Source organism: Lipotes vexillifer, unplaced genomic scaffold (genome assembly GCF_000442215.2).
Source record: "Lipotes vexillifer unplaced genomic scaffold, Lipotes_vexillifer_v1.1 scaffold382, whole genome shotgun sequence".
NCBI classification, from domain to species: Eukaryota; Metazoa; Chordata; class Mammalia; order Artiodactyla; family Lipotidae; genus Lipotes; species Lipotes vexillifer.
This window is the reverse complement of record NW_006780611.1, coordinates 4,892,107-4,915,099: the sequence shown is the minus strand read 5'-3', so window position 1 is coordinate 4,915,099 and position 22,993 is coordinate 4,892,107. Positions and strand designations below refer to the sequence as shown.

Genomic DNA, 22,993 nt, shown 5'->3' with positions numbered 1-22,993 from the left:
ACGTGGAGGTAGATGCACAGGAGGGATGTGGTGTGTTAGGATTCACCCCTGCCCTGGGCATCCCCACACAGCCAGGACGCACACCCTGTTTTTAATCCAGAGTTCCTGGGGTGATTGCCATTCCCTGCACTGACTCTGTCAGTCCATTGAACAAACCTGTCTCTCAGCCAGCAAGCAGGGGCTGGGGAGGGGAGGAGAAACCGAAATTGAGGGTTTCTGCTCTATTGAAAGCAGTGATTTTATGCCAGGGCCCCCATTCTGCAGTGAGCTGGATGTCAGCTCCTTAAGTGCCTGGGCCGAGGAGAGCGTGCTCAGCTGGGAGCCCTGCACCTGTGGGCACATCCCTCCCCTTTTGCGACCTCAGTCTGCCCCTGATCCTCCAGGCCCCTTCCTGCTCTCGAAGTCTGCTTTCAAAAACAAAACGTGGTCTAAGCTACAGGCAAAGAGGTCTTTCAGTAGCTCATGGGTGTGCAGCCTTTGGGAAGGTCTCAGTAGAGCCCCCTCCCCAGGTTAGTTATAGCAACTAATCTGGGCTCCAGAATCAACAGACCCAGGCTCTCTGGCTGTGTGACCTTGGGTAGGTCACTGCAGCACACTGGGCCCAATTCCCCATCCATGAAATGGGCCCCCTGTGTCTGGCCTGGGACGTCGCCCAGCCTTTGTCATTCCGGTGATTTTAGTTATTAGTGCCTTTGACTTACAGCTTAAAGCCTTTCCCATCATTCACTGTTTATGACTTGCAGCTCCCTAGAGGAAGGTTGCCAGCATCTCCACTTTCCATGTGGGAACACTGAAGCCGGGGAGGCTCAGAGACAGGCTGAGGGTCACCCAGTTTCTAGGACAGGGCCAGGACCTGTGCAGTCTGTGTGGTTCCCAAGGAAATGGAGGAGAAAGAGAAACTGCAGCTTTGGAGCGTCCTGGGAGAAAAGGACCCGTCTGCCATGTCCCTCCCTCCCAGGGGTGCAGAGGGAGACCTCCTGGACGCTGCTTGGGCCCCAGGCCACCTCCTCCCTCTCAGAGGGGACACACAGGAAATCACATTGGGGCAGGGGTAGGGAGGGTCCAGGTCACATTCCTGTGGTAGCATGGCCTCGTGAAGGCAGTGACAGTCCCCAGGGCCCCTTTGCCAAATGGACCGTTGTTTGGTGTCCTGGACGGGCAGCTTCAGTGAAATCACCAGGAGGGACTTCCCTGGCGGTCCAGTGGTTAGGACTTTTTTTTTTTTTTGCTGCAGACAACAGTAGTTTATTATTTGTTTAGTCCAAACACATTCAAAATGGAAACTCAAAGAATTCTTTCCACCTGAAACAATTAAGCTAGATACTACTAGCATATAATGCTTAACACATTACAGCAATAAAGATGGTAATCCACTGTCTTCTATACCTACTAAAGCCAAGATGGTGAAGCCACTTTCTGCTGAAGGCTCGGGTTCAATCCCTGGTCGGGGAACTAAGATCCCAAAAGCCGCGCGTCCAAACAAACGCACAAAACAAACCATAAACCTAAATGCAAGATTCAGAACTATAAAACTTCTAGACGATAATATAGGAGAAATCACCAGGAAACCCAGCTTTCCATGGAGATTGGGACATGCAAAGGCCTGTCACTACTGGTGATACAGTTTTAATTGTATTCATGTGGACCAGATTTGGGGCGCTCTGTAAATTTCGGAGTAAAATGGAAAACAGGACTGACATCACGTCCAGCCGATGAATCGCTACAGAAGGAGCATAGATCTGGGTCATGGCCGGCCTTGCCTCCAACTCTGCCACCTCCCAGCTGTGGGACCTCAAGCTGGTCGCCTGGACTTTCCCAGTGCCCATCTCCGATCCCTGATTTGGGCTAACTAAAGTACAGTGGAACTTAAATAGATAACATACAAGAGTGAAAGTTCTAGATGCAGACGCGAGGGCCTGAGTCCTGGCTCTGCCCATTTGTGACCATGTTCTCCCATAATCTCTTGTTGCGTCATAAACTCCCCTAGCACTTAACAGCTTCAAACAACAACCTTTTTTTTTTTTTTTTTTTTTTTTTTTCCGGTACGCGGGCCTCTCACTGCCGTGGCCTCTCCCGTTGCGGAGCACAGGCTCTAGACGTGCAGGCTCAGCGGCCATGGCTCACAGGCCCAGCCGCTCCGCGGCATGTGGGATCCTCCCGGACCGGGGCACGAACCCGCGTCCCCTGCATCGGCAGGCGGACCCCCAACCACTGCGCCACAAGGGAAGCCCAAACAACAATCATTTTGATGTGTATCCTGATTTCTGTGGGATAAAGAGGGACATTTTGTAATAATAAAGAAGACGAAATAGCCCTCAGAATTTATGGACCAGTAACAGCTTTCAAATACATGCAGCAAAATCTGGTAGAACCAAAGGAAAAACAGATACACGATCCTAGTGGGAAACCTCAGTACCCTTCTCTGTATAGTTGATGGAACAAGCAGACAGAAAACCAGCACTCTAGAAACACAATCAATCAAATTAACCTAACTGACATTTAAAGAACACGCACCCTAAGAACAGCAAAACAGGGCTTCCCTGGTGGCACAGTGGTTAAGAATCCGCCTGCCACTGCAGGGGACACAGGTTTGAGCCCTGGTCTGGGAAGATCCCACATGCTGCGGAGCAACTAAGCCTGTGTGCCACAACTACTGAGCCTGCGCTCTAGAGCCCGTGAGCCACAACTACTGAGCCCACGTGCCGTAACTACTGAAGCCCGTGCGCCTAGAGCCCGTGCTCCACAACTAGAGAAGTCACCACAATGAGAAGCCCGCGCACCACAACGAAGAGTAGCCCCTGCTCGCCGCAACTAGAGAAAGCCCGCGCGCAGCAACAAGACCCAGTGTAGCCAAAAATAAATTTTAAAAATTAAAAAAAAAGAAATTGTACACTCAGCACTACTAGAAAATGATATTTCATTGTGTTCAAATCTATTAAAAAAAAGAAAAAAGAACAGCAAAACATATTCTGCTCAATTAAAAAGTGGCAGAGGGCTTCCCTGGTGGCGCAGTGGTTGAGAGTCCGCCTGCCGGTGCAGGGGACGCAGGTTCGTGCCCCGGTCCGGGAAGATCCCACATGCCGCGGAGCGGCTGGGCCCGTGAGCCATGGCCGCTGAGCCTGCGTGTCCGGAGCCTGTGCTCCGCAACGGGAGAGGCCACAACAGAGAGAGGCCCACGTACCGCAAAAAAAAAAAAAAAAAGAAGTGGCAGAGCAGGATCCCAGTCAGGTATGTCTGACTTCCAGCAGATGAGGAAAGCGAAACAGACGTGTTTAGTGGGAGCCCAGGGGTCTGTAGAATGGATCACTGTGGGCAGCTCTGGCTTCAGATCCTGACTCTGCCAGCTGGGGAGGGGTGTGGTGGGATGCGGCTGGGAGGGTCATTCTTTTATATTAGTACCCTTGTTTGAAAGTTTCCTTATGTGAATCTCTGTATCAAATGAGCACATAAGAGACTGTTAACAGCCTGTCTGAGGCAACATACTGGGTTTTCACGAAGCATCTTTTTTTCTTTGGCCACACCGCACGGCTTGCAAGATCTTAGTTCCCCATCCAGGGACTGAACCCGGGCCACAGCAGTGAAAGTGCCAAGTCCTAACCACTGGACCCCCAGGAATTCCCAAAGCATCTTTTTTGATTGATCAGGTCTCCTGGTTCTGCTCTCATGGCCAGATCTTCTCAGGCCCCTGGGCCTTCCTTTGTATGTTTCCTTCTGTCTGGAATGCCTTTCCCTCTTTTGTCCTCTGTAAGCTCCTACTCATCCCTCAAAACCCAGCTCTGAAGTTGCCCCATGTGGAGCCCTTCCCAACTCCAGATCTCCCCCATAGCACATGCATCCTTCTGGTGGAACGCTCAGACAACGCACTATCATTTTTATTTCTGCCTCTCTTTTGGTCACCTACTTCCTTAGGGTCCAGGCTGTATCTCTCTCCCCCTGTACGGCATCTTGGTTCTGTGTTTTCACAAAGGTGTGGTGAGGACCAGAGCCCTGTGCTGTCACGATCTCCCATCATACCCAGGTGAAAACCGTTGCTTTCTTTTCTCTCCCCTCAGCCTCAAAGACAAAAATCAAGGTGAACTCACCCCCCTGTGCTGAGGTACACAGTGACATACCTGAGAGAGAAAGGTGAGTAAGAACTGGCTCCAGCCAGGGGAGGTGAGGGCTGCCAGGGAGGAGTGGCCCCCTGCAGGTGCAGGTGCAGGAGCTGCAGGGGGCGGTGAATCAGTCAGGAAGCAGGGTCCCTGGGGGTGGTTCCCAGTGTGCCCCAAGAAGTGTATGTTCAAGGCGTAAAAAGTTCTCTGAGACAAGGCTGTCGGGCTGTCGGGTCTGTGGTTGTCATTTGGAGCTGTCTCTCCTTTGACATTTGTTTCTACTTTTCATTTGTAGTACTGCCTGTTCTGTTATGTATTTCAGGAATGGAAAAAAAGCTAGTGTGTAAACAGTTTCACAGAAACTATGAAAGGGAGTCTTCCTTTTTCTTTATTTGTAACATATTAATTCCTTTATTTATTAAAAAAAATTTAACAAAACAAAAAAACAGCCCATAGTAGGAACTCACTGTATATTTGTTGGATGAATATGTGAATTAAACACGTATTCATTGGGCACTCAGCTGTATCCAGCCCAGGTCTAGGCACTGGGGTTGCCATGGTGACCGCAACACATAACCTCTGCCTTCCAGGGGCCTGTAACTGTGACCACCACAAACTCACAAGCGCAGGGATGAACTGGTCATAGACGTCAGGGGAACCTGAGCTCTGACGCCTGGGCTGGAGGTCCCTGTATTAGTTTCCTGTGCCGCGTAACAAATAGACACAAACTTAGGAGCTTAAAACAGCATGAATTTATTATTTCTAAAGTGTCCGGAGGTCAGAAGTCCGGGTGCACGGGGGTTGGATTTTCTGCTCAGGGTCTCACAGGGCTAAACTCAAGGTGTTGACCAGGCTGTGTTCCTTTCTGGAGGCTCTGGAACCCACTTCCTTGCTCATTCAGATCGTTGGCCAAATTCAGTTCTTTGTGGTTGTAGTTCCAAGATGCCTGCTTCCTTGCTGGCTGTCAGCCAAGGGCCTATTTCTGTTCCTAAAGGCCGCTTGCTTTCCTTGCTGTGTGACCCCTCCCTGGAGAAATTTCCACACCTGGGATCCCTGCTCCCATGCTGTGAATCTCTGTTGCCAGGAAGACCCCAGTCCCTTTAAAGAAGCTCACCTGACTAGGTCAGGCCCACCCAAGATAATCTCCATATCTTGAGGTCAGCTGCACTGGAACTGAATTCCATCTGCAAAGTCCCTTCACTGCAGTATCTGGATTAGTGTTTGAGTGAATACCTGGGACCCCAGGGTCTGGGAATCTGGGGGCCATCTCAGAATTCTGCCTACTACAGTCACTCAGCAAAAAAGAGAGGGACCAGCCCCTCCCCCCCCAGGCAGAGTGAACGGCACGTGCAAAGGCTGAAGGTAGGAAGCAGCATGGAGCCAACTAGAGGCTGGACGGAGGGGTTTATCTGCCCGGTGTTTACAACAGCCGAGACTGGGAAACAACCTAAGTGTTTCTCGATGGATGAATGGACAAAGAAGATGTGATTATACATGCAATGGAATATTATTCAGACATAAAAAACGAGGAAACCCTACCATCTTTGACCACATGGATGGACTACAGGATGCTATGCTAGGTGAAATAAATCAGGCAGAAAAAGACACCATATGTTCTCATTTAATATGTGGAAACAAACAAAAAACACCAAACTCATAGAAAAAGAGATCAGATTTGTGGTTACCAGAGACAAGAGGTGGGGGGAATAGGAACTGGAAGACAGTGGTCAGAAGTTACAAACTTCAGTTATAAGATACATAATACTAGGGATGTAACGCACAACACGAGGACTGTAGCTAACCCTGCTGCATGATACATAAGAAAGTTGCTGAGAGAGTAGATCCTAGGAGTTCTCATCACAAGAAGAAGATTTTTTTCTTTTTATTCTGTCTATATGAGCTGATGGCTGCCGACTGAACCTATTACGATAGTCATTTCACAATATACGTAAATCAGACCATCATGCTGTATGCCTTAAACTTACGCAGTGATGTATGTCAATTATTTCTCCATAAAATTGGGAAAAAAAGATTTGTCTGCTGCCACACTATATTTTGGGCATTTCCTGGTTGTTCTAGAACCATCTACATCTTTGGGTTAATTATTTATTTATTTATTTTAATTAATTAATTATTTATTTTTGGTTGCCTTGGGTCTTCGTTGCCGCGTGGGCTTTCTCTAGTTGCAGCGAGCAGGGGCTACTCTTCATTGCTGTGGCTTCTCTTGTTGCGGAGCACAGGGTCTAGGCGCACAGGCTTCAGTGGTTGTGGCTCGCGGGCTCAGCAGTTGTGGCTCACGGGCTCTAGAGCGCAGGCTCAGTAGTTGTGGCGCACGGGCTTAGCTGCTCCGCGGCGTGTGGGATCTTCCCAGACCAGAGCTCGAACCCGTGTCCCCTGCACTGGCAGGTGGATTCTTAACCACTGCGCCGCCAGGGGAGCCCCCACCTTTGGGTTTAAAATATGTCTTGGTTGCCCGGACGGCTGTCCACACTCCTCCCTCCGTGTGCCCCGCCCCCTCCACACCTCTTCAGCCCCGTGTCCTGGGCATCTGCGGGGCGCCCGGGGTCTGCTGGTCTGAGTGGTATCACCCGTCTCCTCCCAGCTCCCTCTCCCTCAGCGGTCTCTCCGCAACCCCCCGTTCCTGGTTCTGGTTTTGCTCCCCTCCCCCTCCATCCATCTTCTTTTTCTGTCTTTGCTGTTCCTTCCAGCTCTTCCCCTCTCACCACTAAGCCGACCAGAACGATCCTCTTGTACAACTTGAAAAGTGATGATGATTGTTTCCTTTCTTTTCTATTCTGCTACAAAGCGTTTTTTTTTTTTTCCTCTTTCATTCTTTTTTCTTTTTTTAAAACACCCACCAGCTCCAGCCAACCACAGCCAGGCCCTAGGGTCCCAGCCCCCAGCCCACAGGGGTTCAGTTTGGAGCCCGAGGCAAACCCACCGCCTGTCCCCCCTGGCCCCAGCCTCTGGAAAACCTGCCTGGCATCTGCTCCCCTGCCCCCAGGAAGGTGTCTTGTTCTCATACAATTCAGAACAACCCTAAAACAGACTCAGAGTTCTGTTGCCAGGAAAAAAAAAAAAAATCTGAAATAAAAATGACGGCTCCCCTAAGAGCACAGCACTGTGAACACCAGAATTAACAACGACATTAAATCAAATCTCATGCATTATGCAGAAAGGCTTACAGTGCGAAGCACATTTGTGAAATATATGTTTCAAATTTTCTAACTCCGAGAGGTGGCCCTGAGACGTTCTCCTGTGGCTGCTTTGATAACAGTGTCCCTTTCACAAAAGATAATTGTGGAATCCTAGCTCCAGCAGGCGTGGCCCTGTCACCCTTCCCTTGTATCAAAGCACAATTTCCACAGCCAAAGAAAGCGATTACGGTGATAATGTGTTGGAGACACATGCGGTGCGTATCAGCCTAAAACAATGAAACATGATGCAGAAATGAGGGCTCCGGGGTGTCTCTATTGACAGGACGTGTGAAAGAAATTGTCCAAACATTCACTTTTGTAGAAATGACGGAGATTTTAAGTGATTTGGGAGATTAGACTGGCTGCCCAGAACTTGTAGCTGACATCTACCAGGAATGAATGAATCCTGCCCAGAACAGAAACGTCTGTAGGCAAAGCAAGTGGCCAGTCTGCCCTGAAGGGATCCAGCCTGCCGTCACTGGGGGAGCAGGCAGTGGGCTCCCCGCTTCCAGTACAGCTCAAACTCACAGCCGTGTGACCCTAGGCAAGTCATGTCACCTAGCGCGGGGAGTTCAAAGTCAGAAGGCTCAGCTTGGGTTTCTGTCCTCCACCGTGGGAGTGAGGCCGGGGTAAGCTCTTTGAGCTTTTTCTTGTTTGTGTAATGGAAGGGCAGTCTCCACTCTACGGTTCCCTGTGTGCTTTTCAGCCTCTGCTTTGTGCCAGGCGGTGCCAGTCTCACAATTATAGAAGTGAGGGGGATATACTTCCTGCCTTCAAGGGGCTTGCAGAATAGTTGGGAAGAAAAGCAAATAAATGCACAAACGTCTTTTTAGAGCTACTGCAGTATGCACAGGACTCAGGCAGGTGCGGGAGAAAGATGGGAGACAGAGGAGAGTCCCAGGCAGCTCCCAGGCTTGAGCTATGTGGGCCCCTGAGGGTGGGGTCCTCCCCTGGGGTGGATGGGATGGAAGAGGCAGGGCAAACCCTGCTGTTGGTTTGATAACAAAAAGCTTTACTGTTTTGTTATCAGAAAAATAATTGCTCAGGGAAAAAAATTCACTGACAGAAAGTGCAAACAAAGTGAGCATCCTTTAAAATTTTACCACCCAGCGAGAACCATTGTTAATATTTTGAGGCATGGGCACTTTCCTACACTGCTCGTAGAGATGTAAATTGGTACAATCACAATTTAGCAAGCTGTTGAAATTAAAGCTGATCCGGCAATTGTAAGTCGAGGGAAATAACCAAAAACGTAGGTACAGAGCATTACTGCAGCATTGTCATCAGAGCAGATAATTAGGTGCAGCCTGAGTGTCCATTGATAGAAGAAATAGCAGATGAATGAAAGTTACATCCACGTGATTGAATAATGTCCTGCAGGTGAAATGGATAAACTGGATCTGTATGTTTCCACATGGCTAGATCTCCAAATGTTATGCTGAGAGGGGAAACAGTTGCAGAATGATAAATACAGGGTGCTATCACTTATGTAAAGTTTTAAAACTCCCCAATCCTATATATAGTTTATGAATTGAAAATATTACACTTTTGGAACAATATACAGAAGGAATTTTTAAAAAGTGAGCAGGAAGGAGACATACCAAATTCCTCATGGTGGAGAAGCCAAAAGGATCTTTAACTTTTATTTCATTCTATCTAAGTTTTTCTAAGGATTCTTAATATATCTAAGTGTCCTGTTTCCAGTATGGCTGAGTAACTCTGTTGGGATTTGGCTTTCCCACAGACAACATCTATAAACTCCAGACAAAATACAAAAGAACAAAAGTAAACAAAGAGAAAACCAACAATGACTGAAAGGCACTGGAGAATGAACCAGGACAGATTCTGGAGGGAAGTCCACACTTACAGAATGGCAGGGGCTAAGGTTACATTATGTGGCTTTTAACCCGAGCCAGGCCAAAGCTGTCAATTCTGATAGAATGGCTATGTCAACAGTAGAAAATGACAGCCTTTTTGGCTTGAAGAACAGAGGACAGAATTTGGGGCAACCAGAGTCCCTAGAAGGTGGATAGAGGATTCCAGACAGGAGAGAGGCAGACAGGGAGAGCCTACACTTTGTGCATAAACTCTGCTCAAAGTTCTGCCTGATCCCAGAGCCACACAAGCAGGACAGACACAAGCTAACGATAAAAGAACTAAACTGAGGTTTGAGCTACCAACTGACAGAGCTTGCTGTTTCAGTTCATCCAAGTTCAATGCCTGCTAAAGCAAACAAAAACAAGTACTCTTCAGAGAACTATAACAGAAGCCAGGGTCTCTACAATATAATTCACAACATCCAAGATACAATTAAAAATTTTTCATCATACAAAGAAGTAGGAAAATGCAACCCACTCTAAAGCACTCAATGGAGCTCAACCTTAAAATAATGCCGGTGTTAGAAATTGCAGTCAAGGATGTTAAAGTAGCTATTACACAAATCCTCAAGTATATAAGGGAAAATATGATTAAAGTAAATGAAAAGATAGGAAATCTCAGTGAAAAATAAAAATAGAAATCATTAAAAACACAGGGAAATTCTATAAGAGCAAAATACAGTATCTAAAATTATTTTAAAAAGAAAAGAAAAAGAAACCCACTGGTTGTATACAATAGGAGAATGGAGTTTATAGTAAAGAGTTATCTTGAATCTAGACTAATAGAAATTATCCAGTCTGAATAACAAAAAGTAAAAGGATTGAAAAAATCTGATCAGAGCCTTAGGGACCTGTGTGACAATATCAGGATGCCTCACACGCACACATAATTGGAGCTCCAGAGGCAGAGGAGGGAGAGAATAGGGCACAAAAAAACTTTGAAAATTAATGGCCAAAAAAATCCACAATTTGGTGAAAGACATAAATTTTCAGATTCAATAATCTCAACAAACCCCAAGATAGATAAAAATCAAAGAACAATACACCTAAACACACTATATAGAGCCTTCTGGGAATTATGCAGAGAACAAGGAGACATTGCATACAGAGGACCAAGGATGGAAGTCAGCTGACCTATCAGCAGAAACTCTAAGGCCGAAAGACAGTAAAACAACATCTTGTTCCAATACAATAAAGGAACAATAAAAGGCCAAAGGAGGGCTTCCCTGGTGGCGCAGTGGTTGAGAGTCCGCCTGCCGATGCAGGGGACACGGGTTCGTGCCCCGGTCCAGGAAGATCCCACATGCCACGGAGCGGCTGGGCCCATGAACCATGGCCGCTGAGCCTGCGTGTCCGGAGCCTGTGCTCCGCAGCGGGAGAGGCCACAACAGTGAGAGGCCCGTGTACAGCAAAAAAAGAAAAAAAAAAAAAGGCCAAAGGAGGGTAGAGGTTTCAAAATAGAATTCTATATCAGCCAAAAATACTCTTCAAGAATGAATGTTAAATAAAAACTCTTTTTAAGTAAAAGAAAACCAAGGACCTTCTTTCACTGGCAGATCTGCATTACAAAAAAATGCCGAAGGAATTTCTTCAAGGTGATGGAAATGACAACACATTGAAACCTGGATGTTTAAGAGGTAATAAAGAATGTTGGAAACAATAAATAAAGAAGATGTGGCACATATATACAATGGAATATTACTCAGCCATAAAAAGCAACGAAATTGAGCTATTTGTAATGAGGTGGGTAGACCTAGAGTCTGTCATACAGAGTGAAGTAAGTCAGAAAGAGAAAGACAAATACTGTATGCTAACACATATATATGGAATTTAAGGGAAAAAAATGTCATGAAGAACCTAGGGGTAAAACAGGAATAAAGACACAGACCTACTAGAGAATGGACTTGAGGATATGGGGAGGGGGAAGGGTGAGCTGTGACAAAGTGAGAGAGAGGCATGGACATGTATACACTACCAAATGCAAAATAGATAGCTAGTGGGAAGCAGCCGCATAGCACAGGGAGATCAGCTCGGTGCTTTGTGACCGCCTAGAGGGGTGGGATAGGGAGGGTGGGAGGGAGGGAGACGCAAGGGGGAAGAGATATGGGAACATATGTATATGTATAACTGATTCACTTTGTTGTGAAGCAGAAACTAACCCACCATTGTAAAGCAATTATACGCCAATAAAGATGTTAAAAAAAAAAAGAATGTTGGAAACAATAAATATCTGGGTTATATAAAAGAGTACTTTCCCCTCTTAATTTAAAAGAAGTAAACAGGATTGTTTGAAGCAAATATATATAATATTGTCTGATAGGATTTATAATATATGTAGGCATAATACATACGACAGCTGTAGCATCGAGTACAGCAGCAAGGGACTTATATTATTTCAAGTTTTCTACCTTTTACATTAAGTGGTACAATATTAATCCTAAGTAAACTGAAAAGGTAAGGATGTATATTACAATCCCTAGAACAACTACTAAAAAATAATGCAAAGAGATATAGCTTTAAAAATAGATAAATTAAAAGTGACTTCTTAAAAATACTCAGAAAAGTTTAAATAAGGCAAGAAAGGATAAACAGGAGGGAAAAAAACCACAGGGGACAAAAGGAAAAAAATAATATAAACGGTAAACCTAAATCCATCTGTGTTGATAAAACTATCTCTAGTGTTAATGTACTAGACTCTACAGTTAAGGGGCAGATATTGTCCAAATGCGTAGAAAAAAAAAAAAAAAAGGCATAACTACATGCACTTTAAAGATAGGTCAAAAGTAAAGGGATGCAAAAATATATGCCATGCACACAGTGAGCGTCAGAAGTCTGGGGTGTCTATATTAATAATAAATAGGCTTTAAGACAAAGAATATTACTAAACATGAGTGACCTTTTATAATGATAAAATGGTCAATTTATTTAGAAGACATAACTATCATAAATATGAATGTACCTAATAATATAACTTAAATACATAAAGCAAAAAGCCCACAACAGATTTAAGGGATTTCTGTAATTGTAGTTGGAGATTTTAGTGCTATATTGCACCAGCTGAAAGATGAACTAGATAAAAAGTTGGTACAGTCATAGATAGTCTGAACAACACTACCACCACCTTGGCCTAATGGACATTTATAGAGTGCTACACTCACCAACAGAAGAATATACAATCTTGCCAATTACACGTGATATAATCACCAATATAGACCAGATTCTGGGACATAAAACAAGTCCCAATAAATTTAAAAGAACTGAAATCATGTGAAGACAACAATGAAATCAATTAGTAATAAAAATCATATCTAGGAAAAACCTAAATATGTGAAAAAATTTTGGGGAAGAAAAAGGAGTCACATTTCTAAAGAATCCATGTGTCAAAGAAGAAATCATAATGGAAGAGAGAAAATAATTTGAACTGAACAGTAATGCAAAATATCGACAATTGGGAAACAGAGATAAAGCAATACCTAGAGGGAAATCTAAATGCTTATTTTAGAAATAAATAAAAATAAAAAAGAACAGTCTAAAATCAATGACTAATGTTCTACCTTAAGAAACTATACATACAGGCAGACTTCGGAAATATTGTAGGTTTGGTTCCAGACCACTGCAAAAAAGTGAATACTGCGATAAAGTGAGTCACATGAACTTTTTGGTTTCCCAGTGCATATAAAAGTTGTGTTTGGGGCTTCCCTGGTGGCGCAGTGGTTGAGAGTCCGCCTGCCGATGCAGGGGACACGGGTTCGTGCCCCAGTCCGGGAAGATCCCACATGCCGCGGAGCGGCTAGGCGCGTGAGCAATGGCCGCTGAGTCTGCGCGTCCGGAGCCTGTGCTCCGCAACGGGAGAGGCCACCACAGTGAGAGGCCTGCGTACAGCAAAAAAAATAAAAATTAAAATTAAAAAAAAAAAAGTTGTGTTTGCACTGTACTATAGTGTGTTAAGCGTGCAATAACATTATGGCTAATGAAACAATGTACATACCTTAATTTAAAAAATACTTTGTTGCTAAAAAGTGTTAACCATCACCTGAGCCTTCAGTGAGTCATAGTAGTAACATCAAAGATCACTGATCACTGATCACCGTAACAAATATAATAATAATGAAAAGTTTGAAATATTGTGAAAACTACCACATGTGACACAGAGACACGAAGTGAGCAAATGCTGTTGGAAAAATGGTGCTGATAGACTTGCTCAATGCAGGGTTGCCACAAACCTTCAATTTGTAAAAAAAATGCAATATCTGTGAAGTGCAATAAAGCAAACTGCAATAAGGCAAGGTCTGCCTGTATATATATTTGACGCCACCCTTTGGACACAGCTGATTATCCAGGCGTGGGGTCCTCAACCTATATATATGTATACACACAAATCAGTAGAAGGAAGAAAATGATAAAGAATGAAATACTAACAAAAAATAGACAACTACAGAGAAAATTAACAAAGCCAAACTTTACTTCTTTGGAAAGATAAATAAAATTCATGAACCCCTAGCCAGATATATTAAGATAAAATAAACCACAAATTAAGAATGAGAAAGCAATGATCACTTTAGAGTCTACAGAAGGTAAAATGATAATTAAAATATTATGAGAAACTTTATGCCCAAAATTCAAAATAGGTGAGACGAAAAATTCCTTGAATAATTCAACTTAACTGAAAATGACACAAAATGAAACATAAAATCTGAATAGTCTTGTATATTAAATACGTTGAAATTAAAAATAAAGTCTTCCCACAATGAAATTCCTGGCCCAGATGGCTTCACTGGTGAATTCTAACAAATATAAAGATGCTCTTTCAGAAAATAGAATACTTTCCACTTGTTTAATAACATAATTTGACAGACATTGCAAAGCAAAGAAATCTATAGTCAATATCCCTCACAAACATAAATACAAAAATACCTAACAAATATTAGTAAATCAAATAAAGCAATATAAAACAGATACTATGTCATGACCACATAGAGTTTATCCCAAGAATTCAAGGTTGGTTAAACACTGAAAATTAATATAACTCACTGTATATACAGAACAATGGAGAAAATCCACGTTTTAAAATAAATGTAGTATAAGCACTTGACAAAATTTACTAACCATTCATGATTAAAAAGAAAAAATCTAAGCAAACTAAGAATAGAAGAGAACTTCCTCTTTCTATTAAATAACATTACGTAATGGTCAAACTGTTGAAACTTCTAAAATCAGAAACAAGACAAGGATGCTTATGCCCACCACTTCCATTCAAATTATATTGGAGGTCCTAGCTATTGCAAATCACATTGGAGGTCCTAGCTATTGCAAATCACATTGGAGGTCCTAGCTATTGCAAATCATATTGGAGGTCCTAGCTGTTGCAAATCATATTGGAGGTCCTAGCTGTTGCAAATCATATTGGAGGTCCTAGCTGTTGCAAATCATATTGGAGGTCCTAGCTGTTGCAAATCATATTGGAGGTCCTAGCTGTTGCAAATCATATTGGAGGTCCTAGCTGTTGCAAATCATATTGGAGGTCCTAGCTGTTGCAAATCATATTGGAGGTCCTAGCTGTTGCAAATCATATTGGAGGTCCTAGCTATTGCAATAAGGCAAGAAAAATAATAGGCATAAAGATTGAAAAGAGAGAAGTAAAACTGTCTATTTGCAGGTGACATAATTGTTTATGTAGAAAGCCATGAGGGATCTACCAAACAGCCATGATAACTAATAAGTGATTTAACATGGTTTCAGGGTATAAGGTGTTCAACCAGGAAACAGAAACCACACAATAATTTTAAAAGGAAAAGTTTGGTATAAACAATCACTAAGTGTAACAGGGAAGTAACTATGAAGGTATAAAGTGATCCCTAAAGAACAGTGCAAGAGAGTATCCAAGGAAGGGACTCCTGGAAGGAAAACACCCCTCCCCAAGGCTAGGATTCAGACTCCTTTGGAAAAGTGTGGTTGCAGCCCTCTGGATGCTGAAAGTTGCTGTGTTGCCTGGGCAGAGCTGATCCACAGTCACTGGATATACTGGAAACAACCCCAAGGGTTGCAGGTAAGCTGAAGCTGGTGGGTGCTCATACAGAGGGAATTGGGGCTTTAAATACTTCTGTAAGTTTAAGAAAATAAAAGAGATGGCTCCCAGGTACTCCAGCTTACATGGACCTTGAGTGCTAGATGCTTCTTTCCTGATGGTGTCAGTGAAATTCCTGGGGAGCTCTCTCCCTGCATGGCTTGGGTCGTGTGGCCCATCCTTTAACAAAACAGCATAGCCGGGGTGGCCCCGGCAATCTGAGTTTCAACCAGCCCCTCAGATGATTCTGATTCCCACTCAGGTTTGAGAACTGCTCCCCTAGAATTACATTAAAGGCATACCTTATCTCCAAGTTTTGGATAATTTGTCTTGATCCCCCAAAAAACTGGTCAAATCACATTTTTATAGTATTTGGCCAAATTCATTCACATCAGTGCCGGAAAATGTGTTAATTAACACATATCAGCCTCCTGTTACAGTTTAGAGACATACGTTTTTGGTGAACCGCTAAGGCCAGAGAATTTCCTTCTGTCTGGAAATTTTGTAAGGAATCTAGGGTTGCATTTTCAAACCCAGCAACTTTGGCTAATGCTGGACACAAATTTACTTTGGACCCACCCTCCTGGATTTCTCTCTCATCTGCACACATGTACACACATGCATACAAAGAGCAGTCTGCTTCTAAATGTTTAACCACTGGCTCTCTAGGAATGTAAAGCCCTGATTTGTGGCATTTGCAGTTTCCATGGTGTAAAAACTCCCACCATGGCCAATTATAAACTATCAGCATGACATCATGGACTTCCCTGGTGGCCCAGTGGTTAGGACTCTGCCCTTCCACTGCAGGGGGCACAGGTTGATCCCTGGTTGGGGAACTAGGATCCTGCCTACTACACAGTGAGGCCCAAAAAAAAAAAAAAAAAAAAAACATGAAGTCAGTGAATGAGGATTTGGAAGAGATGCACACAGTGATTCTCTGGGGCTGGCGCGAGCCTGCTCTGGCACCAGTGCCATACTTCCAGAGGTGGCCCGTCCCTGGCTGGGCCTCCCCTCCACTTCCGGGCAGTGTCTCCGCGGCACCAGAGCCCTAGCAGTGGAGGCCGTGGGGACAGCTTCTCCTGCTGAGCTAACTCCAGGTGCGGGAGAAACTGGGGGTGGAAGCACATCTGAACACACCCTCTGGAGCCAGCCTTCCTCAGCCTGGTTTTCTCACCCCGCAGGGACCTGCGGGCTGCTACTAGCACCAGTGGATCTCTGTCACCTGACAACAGTAGGGACCGGTTCGGAGCTGCCCCGCCGGTAGGTGGGAGTCCTTCTGTTCTGTTTGGAAACCAGGGATCCTTCGGGGTGGGTGCTGGGGCCTCATCACGCAGAAGGTGGCCAGTGGATGTAGCAGCAGCTACGGCCAGCACCCAGCGCTCTGTGGGTCCTCCCAGGGGACGGAGCAGGCAGGACAGGGTGTGGACGGTGTGGCCTGGAAGGTGGTCTCACACCACTCTCAGATGGCAGCCACCTGCTCAGACCTCTCCCCAGGACGCCCTGGGAGTCCCTGGGGGAGCCCCCAGTCACAGTCAGAGCTGCTGCTCAGGGGAGGGCGGGACATCGAGGTGGGGACCAGAAACCACCCAGCGGCATCCCCAGAAACTGCAGGCACTGTTCTTGGGGAGCCATGGGGGAGTCTGAGAGATGGGTTGGGGGCAGAGCAGAGTTTAGTTAAGAAGCCCTGCCCCCCCACCGTGGGACATGCAGTCTGGGCTGAGGGTGGGGAAGGGCAGTGTGTGTCGGTAGCACTTGGTTAGCCTGTGCTCCCTCATCTGTCCCCTCACACCTCGGTGGAGTCACCCAGAGGCCAGGTCGCCATCTGCAGCCCCAGACTGGCCCGCTAGCCGGGTCAGGAGTGGGCACGCGTGCGGCTTGGTTGGGGTGGCCTCCAGCCAGCCACAAAGGCCCCACAATGTGCCGTGTCCAGAGAGGCAGAGTGGCCGGGAACCACCGCTGGCCGTGGGACCTGGGTGTGTCCCTTTAGGTCCCTGTGCTTCAGATTCCCTGGGAGGGGCTGACGTGTCAGAGCAGGTCCAAGGAAGAAGCCAGGTGGGGTGGGCACACGGCAGGTGGTCAGGGAACAGGCTCCTAGGCAGGATGACATCATGGCCTCTCCACTCTGCGGGCTCCGTGGGGATGGATGAGGCAACGGGGGCAGCCCTGGGTGGTCCCGGGGGGCAGAAGCCACAGGGAAGCTGCTTACAGACACCCTACGGAAAGGTGTCGGTTATAGGTTGAATTGTGTCCCCCTGAAAAGAAGTTGAAGCCCTAATCCCCCAGTATCTGTGAATGTGACCTGATTTGGAAATAGGATGACTAAGTGAGATCTTTAAGGTGGATCCTTATCCGACTTGTTCTTATGAAAAAGGGAAGGTTGAACACAGACATGCACACAGGGAGAAGGGCCACGTCAGGTGGAGCAGAGATGGGGTGATGAGTCCACAGAAGCCAGAGACAGATTCTGTCCCACAGCCTCAGAAGGAAGCAGCCTTGCTGCTACCCCTTGATCTCGGACCTCCAGTCTCCAAACTCCCTGCCTTCGTGAAGTGGCCAAAACCACATGAAGGTGACTCGTAGTAGGTTATGAAAGTCTCAGGAATCAGAGCAGGGAAGGAGAGAAAACGCCAGGTCTTGTTGAGGGAGCCTGGGGACAGCCGCACTGGGAGGGGACTGTGGTCATGTCCCCAAGCAAGTGAGGGAGACAGCTGGGGAGGAGCAGGTGGGTGAGGACACAGCACGTGCAAAGGCCCTGTGGTGGGAGCAGATCCAGTGGGTTCCAAGTAGCACCCGGAGGCCACGTGGCTGGAACAGAGCCATGAAAGTGGAGCAGAGCAGGAAGGGAAGCTGAAGGGGTCAGAGGAGGCAGGTCCTGTGGCCTTGGGCACTTCAGCTTCTGCTGAGCAAGGAGGGGTAGCAGGGGTTTATTAGAGGTGCCGTCACACTGGCTGCCGGGAGGGGAAGGTGACCATGCGGTAATCCAGGGGAAAGGATGGCTGAGACCCAGGTGGTGGTGTGGGTGGTGAGACATGGGCACATCCTGCTAATATTCTGAGGGCACAGCTGACAGATGGCCAGTGGCCAGCCCACATCTTAGGAAGGCTGAATCCCCCCAGGATGGGGTAGGTGAGGGAGGGGTTGGCCTGGTGGAGACCGAGCCGCTTGAGATGTCTGCTGACATCAGTGGGGCTGGCCGTGGGCAGCTCAAGTCCACGGCAGAGGTCAGGGCTGGAGATGAAGACCGGGGAGCCACTGGCACAGGGACAGAAAGCCAGGAGGCTGGACAAGGCCAGTGAGAATTCAGGACTGGAGGGAGCACAGACCCAGGGTCCACAGCGTTCAGTGATCAGGCAGAAAAGCTGGAGCAGTCCGATTCTGTTACCTGGGCCAGGGGGGGACAGGACCCCCACTGGGGGCTCCAGGGGGGCAGTCACTTTGTATCCAGTCCCATTCTCTGGCCACAGCTGGTCCAGCGGTGGGCTCCTCTCCCAGCTGGGCCAACCAGAGGCATCTGCACAATGTCTGGAGCAAGGATGCAGGGGGTCCGGCTTCCCAGTTGGGCTGTTCCCAGTTTGGCTAAGCCCCAGGGCGGTTGTGGGAGCTTGGTACTGCCCGGGAGGCAGAGAAAGCGGTCACATTGATGCTGAGAGGGGGCAGTGTGGACACGGCCCCTGGGCTCCACACAATACCTGGCTTGGGTTCTGGTACTTGCAACCATCAATCCTGGCCCTAACAGGTGCGCCTGCACCTCCCGGGGCTGGAGGATCTGTACGTGGAGGGCGCTCCAGAGCTCTCTCCTCTCTCCCTCCCTCCCTCCCTTGGGGTGGGGACCTGATCAAGAGGCAGGACCCTGATTTTCAACCTCTCCAACTCCCACCTCCCTGCCCCGTGTGCTCCCAGAGGCCTCTCTGTTGAAGGCAGGGAAACAAACCACAGGGCTTTGAAATCATCCATCGAGTTTAATGCATCGCACAGAAGGAAAACTACAGCGGCATATTTAAGACAAACACTTTTTCTCTAGTTCCACTATCCATCGGACGGTCCTCCTTGGTCCAAAAAAACTAAGTCTCAAGACACATTGGCAGCTACCCCTCCCGGGTCCAACCTTTCATATCTTCCCGTTACATTTTTAAAAAAATTTAATTCAATCCATCCAAGAAGAAAAACCAACCAACAAAAAAAGGAACCTGCAGACATTTACATCGCAAGCCACGCGGTAATGCATAATTGGCATCTAGAGTAACCAACATAGAAGACGTGTGTCTTACGGTTCACTTTGTCCATCAATAAAAGAATATAAAAATCTTGTTCAACCCAGTGTTAAGTGTATTAAAATAGATCTGTATCGTACAGCACAGTTTCTCCCGGAGTCGTGAAAATGACAGGAGGGACCATGGCAGTCTGTGGGATTCCGGCCAGCCTCCTTGCTCTGCACCTGGCAGCGTGCGTGCATGCGTGTCTGGGGCCACGTGTGCACACGCACACATGTGTTCAATGCAATTCGGCACCGTGTGATGTGCTGGGGGTGGGAGTCCTGTGGCTCCCAGATGCTCATTCTGTTGTGCTAAGTCCCTTGGGACTGGAGAAGCCAGTGGGCGTGACAAGCCCGCACGGCCCATCCCGGATGCAGGGCGGCGGGCACCCTTCGCTCTCGTGGAGACGGCAAGAGGGACCCTTCAGTCTCCCGAGGCCACTGCCTTCTCTTCCTCCCCCTCCCCCCACTTCTTAAAAAACCCTCTGGGTCCCTCCAGTTTGGCAGCTCCCCCGCCAGAGGGGTTTTCCGTTCATCCCGGGCAGCAGAGACACTGTGAACAGGAAAAGAAGTCACCAAGTGTCCCCTTCACATTAAATATCTCACAATAAAAACGCCATACAAAAATGTAAAGTTACTTTTTGGCATAGTGTCTGTACTGGCAAGAAAAGAGGAATGGAATACTTTATCGGCTCTTCAAAAGGAGGAAAGAAAAGGCTTCAGTCGTTAAGTTGAACGATTCAACCCAAAATAGAAAACCCGCCAAACGCCTCCCTGGTGTGGCTGCAGCTCCATCTCTCGCCCAGAAACTCTATGAGAAAAAGACATCGAGGGCAAGATGAGTCCAAAAAGTCAGCGGAGGAGGGAGGCGCACGGCGAGGGCGCCCCCAAGACCAGGGGGCAGACGGAGGCCTGGCTGGGCCACAGCAGCGTCCCCTGGGGAGCTTCCTTCAAGTTAAACAGCTGCGATTCTGAACGCTAATAACACTGACAACGGATGGGCGTTCTGGAAGGCCTGGCGTGAGCCCGACAGCCCCGTGAGGGCGGGCGGCTGAGTCTACCTAGATTTGCTACCCGCCTCTCGCCCCAACTAGCGCTACTTGGCTACGTCGTGTCCTCAGCTCCCCTCCCGCAGGGCACCTCGGCCCTTCTCTCTCCCGCGGGGGTGGCACGAGGCCCAGGAGAAAGCTGTGTCCAGAAGCCGGAGGCCCGGGCAGCCCCCCAACAGCAGGGAGCTGACTCTGTGCCCCGACCTGGCTTCCGGGCGTCCCATCTGCCCTGGAGGGCGCAGGACTCCATCCCCTCCCATCCTGGCTCTAGGACTCTCACTCAGCTGCTTTTCCCTTCTTTCCTGTCTCTGTCTGGTTTTATTTTTGTCTGAAATTCATAGTGTGTATGAATTAAGGCTGACAGAACCCTCAGGTCTTGCGAGCAGGGTCCCAGTGACTTTCCGTGGGTGTGAAGACAGGTCCCTTGGGGTCAGTTGTGCCCCGGGGGGTGCTGGAGGGCAGAGTGCATGGCCGCTGCTGAGGGCTTGGTCCAGGGCCCGGCCAGCAGCGGGGCGGGGCTGGTGGTCGTCATGGTGACCTGGAGCATCTGCTCGCCCTGTATCAGTCTCAGGAGGGCCCTCAGGCGGTCCAGGGACGACTGGGTGCCCCTCTGCTGGGCCAGCAGGCTCGTCTTAAGCTCCAGGCATTTCTGTCAGGGGGAGGGTGTCAGAGAGAAGGGTCTCAGAATTCAGTGGCACAAGCCACCTGGGGCAGCCACCCCTCAGCGCTTTCTCGGAAAGCCCCTCCCTTCCACTGCAGAGGCTGAAAGAAACCAGGAAGAGGGCCTCACGCACACCAGGCAGAAGCAAAAAATGGAATTAAACGGCAGCCAGACCCACAGGAGAAATTTGTTTAAGACATTCAGGGCTGGAAATGATGTGCTTGTGCGGGAATGTGGGAACGTTCTGCCTCGTGGTTGTGAGGCTGCCTAGCTGACCACATCTACCTCTGCTGCTGGAGGAAACTCCGAGCCTGTTTTGGCTCAAGTGCAGCCCCTGCAGGAGACCTTCAGACTGCCAGCCGGGTTTCTGCTCTTCCTCATGCCTGCTGTATTCACGGGTTTCTCTAGCCTTTTATATATCATAGCGACACAGTGACGTGGTTAAGGACTGACGCCTCGAGTTAGAGTTTTAATTATTTGCTGCCTGGGCAAATAAACTCCTTGAGTCTGAGTCCCAAACTCTAAGAATAATCACAGAGCCTCTTCATAGAGTTATGGAGAGGATTAAATGGGATACTACATTTAAAGGGTTTTACCAGTTGCTGTTACCAACATCACCACCATCATCAGCACCATCACCATCACCACCATCAGCACCATCACCTCCATCATCATCACCATCATCACCACCATCACCACCACCACCATCACCTCCATCATCACCATGACCTCTATCATCACCATCACCACCTCCATCATCCACCACCACCACCATCACCTCCATCACCACCACCACCACCATCATCACCATCACCACCATCATCATCACCACCATCACCTCCATCATCGTCATCATCGCCATCATCACCACCACCATTATCATCATCTTGTTTATCACCACTCTACAGAGAAGAAATCACTGTGTTCACTTTATACAAGAAGAAACTGAGGTTCAGAGATGGTCAGGGCCTTGCTGAGGTCACAGAGCTGAGAAGGAACAGAGCCAGATGCTCAACTGCTCGATAACTATTTGTCGAATGAGTCACACAGCTGCCTTCTCCACCTGCTGACTCGCTAAGTGACGGTGGTGAGTCTGTCTTCTCCTGGGGCCTCAGTAAGCAGACAGCGACGCTTTGGCTCTACACCCTGTGGTTCTAAGGGCAGACGCCGCACCCCCGCCCCGCGCACCTTCACTGCCGAGGCCAGGAGCCGGTCCCGCTCCTGCAGCTGCCGGCGCTCGCTCTGCAGCTCGCTGCCTCTCTGCAGCAGCTTCCGCTTCTCCTCTTCTTTGACTGTGAAAGAGAAGACCAGGCCGCACAGGGAACTGCAGACAAGCAGGGGCTGGGCCGTGGCTGAGCAGGAGAGGTAGAAAGAATCCTAGGCCCGTGCCTATAGGTCATCCTGGCCACATCCTCCTGCAGGGGCCGGTGGCTCTCGCTGGATGCACGGGGACTGGAATTCCATCCCCGCAGTAACTGCCCTGCACAAAGGACTAGTCCCAGGGGTCTTTGGCCCAGAACAGCCTCTGCTGGGCCCAAAGTGAGTCCAGCGGTCTAGGGGCGGGGTTGGACAAAAGGGAATGGGTGCCCTTTCCCAGCTCCCGAGGGTGTCTTTCTTACCTGTCTTGTGGGTGACGTAGGAGTGCACAATAGCCAGCATCCCGGTCCAGGGCACACCTTCGTCTTTCTTTAAGGCCTGGAGGGCAGATGGGGAACTGAGCCAGCGGACAGCCTGGGGGCCCGCCACGCCCTGGGTTACTGGCTGTGTAAGCCGGGCTGGCAGCGGCGCGTGGGGGGTGGGGG

At 48.1% G+C, this 22,993-nt stretch overlaps 1 protein-coding gene across 2 annotated transcripts in view; it reads right to left on the bottom strand.

Annotated features, from left to right (window-relative positions):
• Window positions 1–20,960: 20,960 nt before the first annotated feature.
• Window positions 20,961–22,993, bottom strand: part of PHF21B (PHD finger protein 21B) — a 103,657-nt gene continuing 101,624 nt past the window's right edge. For both annotated transcript variants that reach the window (XM_007453922.1, XM_007453923.1), the window contains exons 11-13: window positions 22,811–22,886; window positions 22,380–22,483; window positions 20,961–21,179 (exon numbers count right to left, since the gene is read on the bottom strand). In XM_007453922.1, coding sequence (XP_007453984.1) covers window positions 20,961–21,179; window positions 22,380–22,483; window positions 22,811–22,886 — 399 coding nt within the window. The remainder of the gene's footprint in view (window positions 21,180–22,379; window positions 22,484–22,810; window positions 22,887–22,993) is intronic.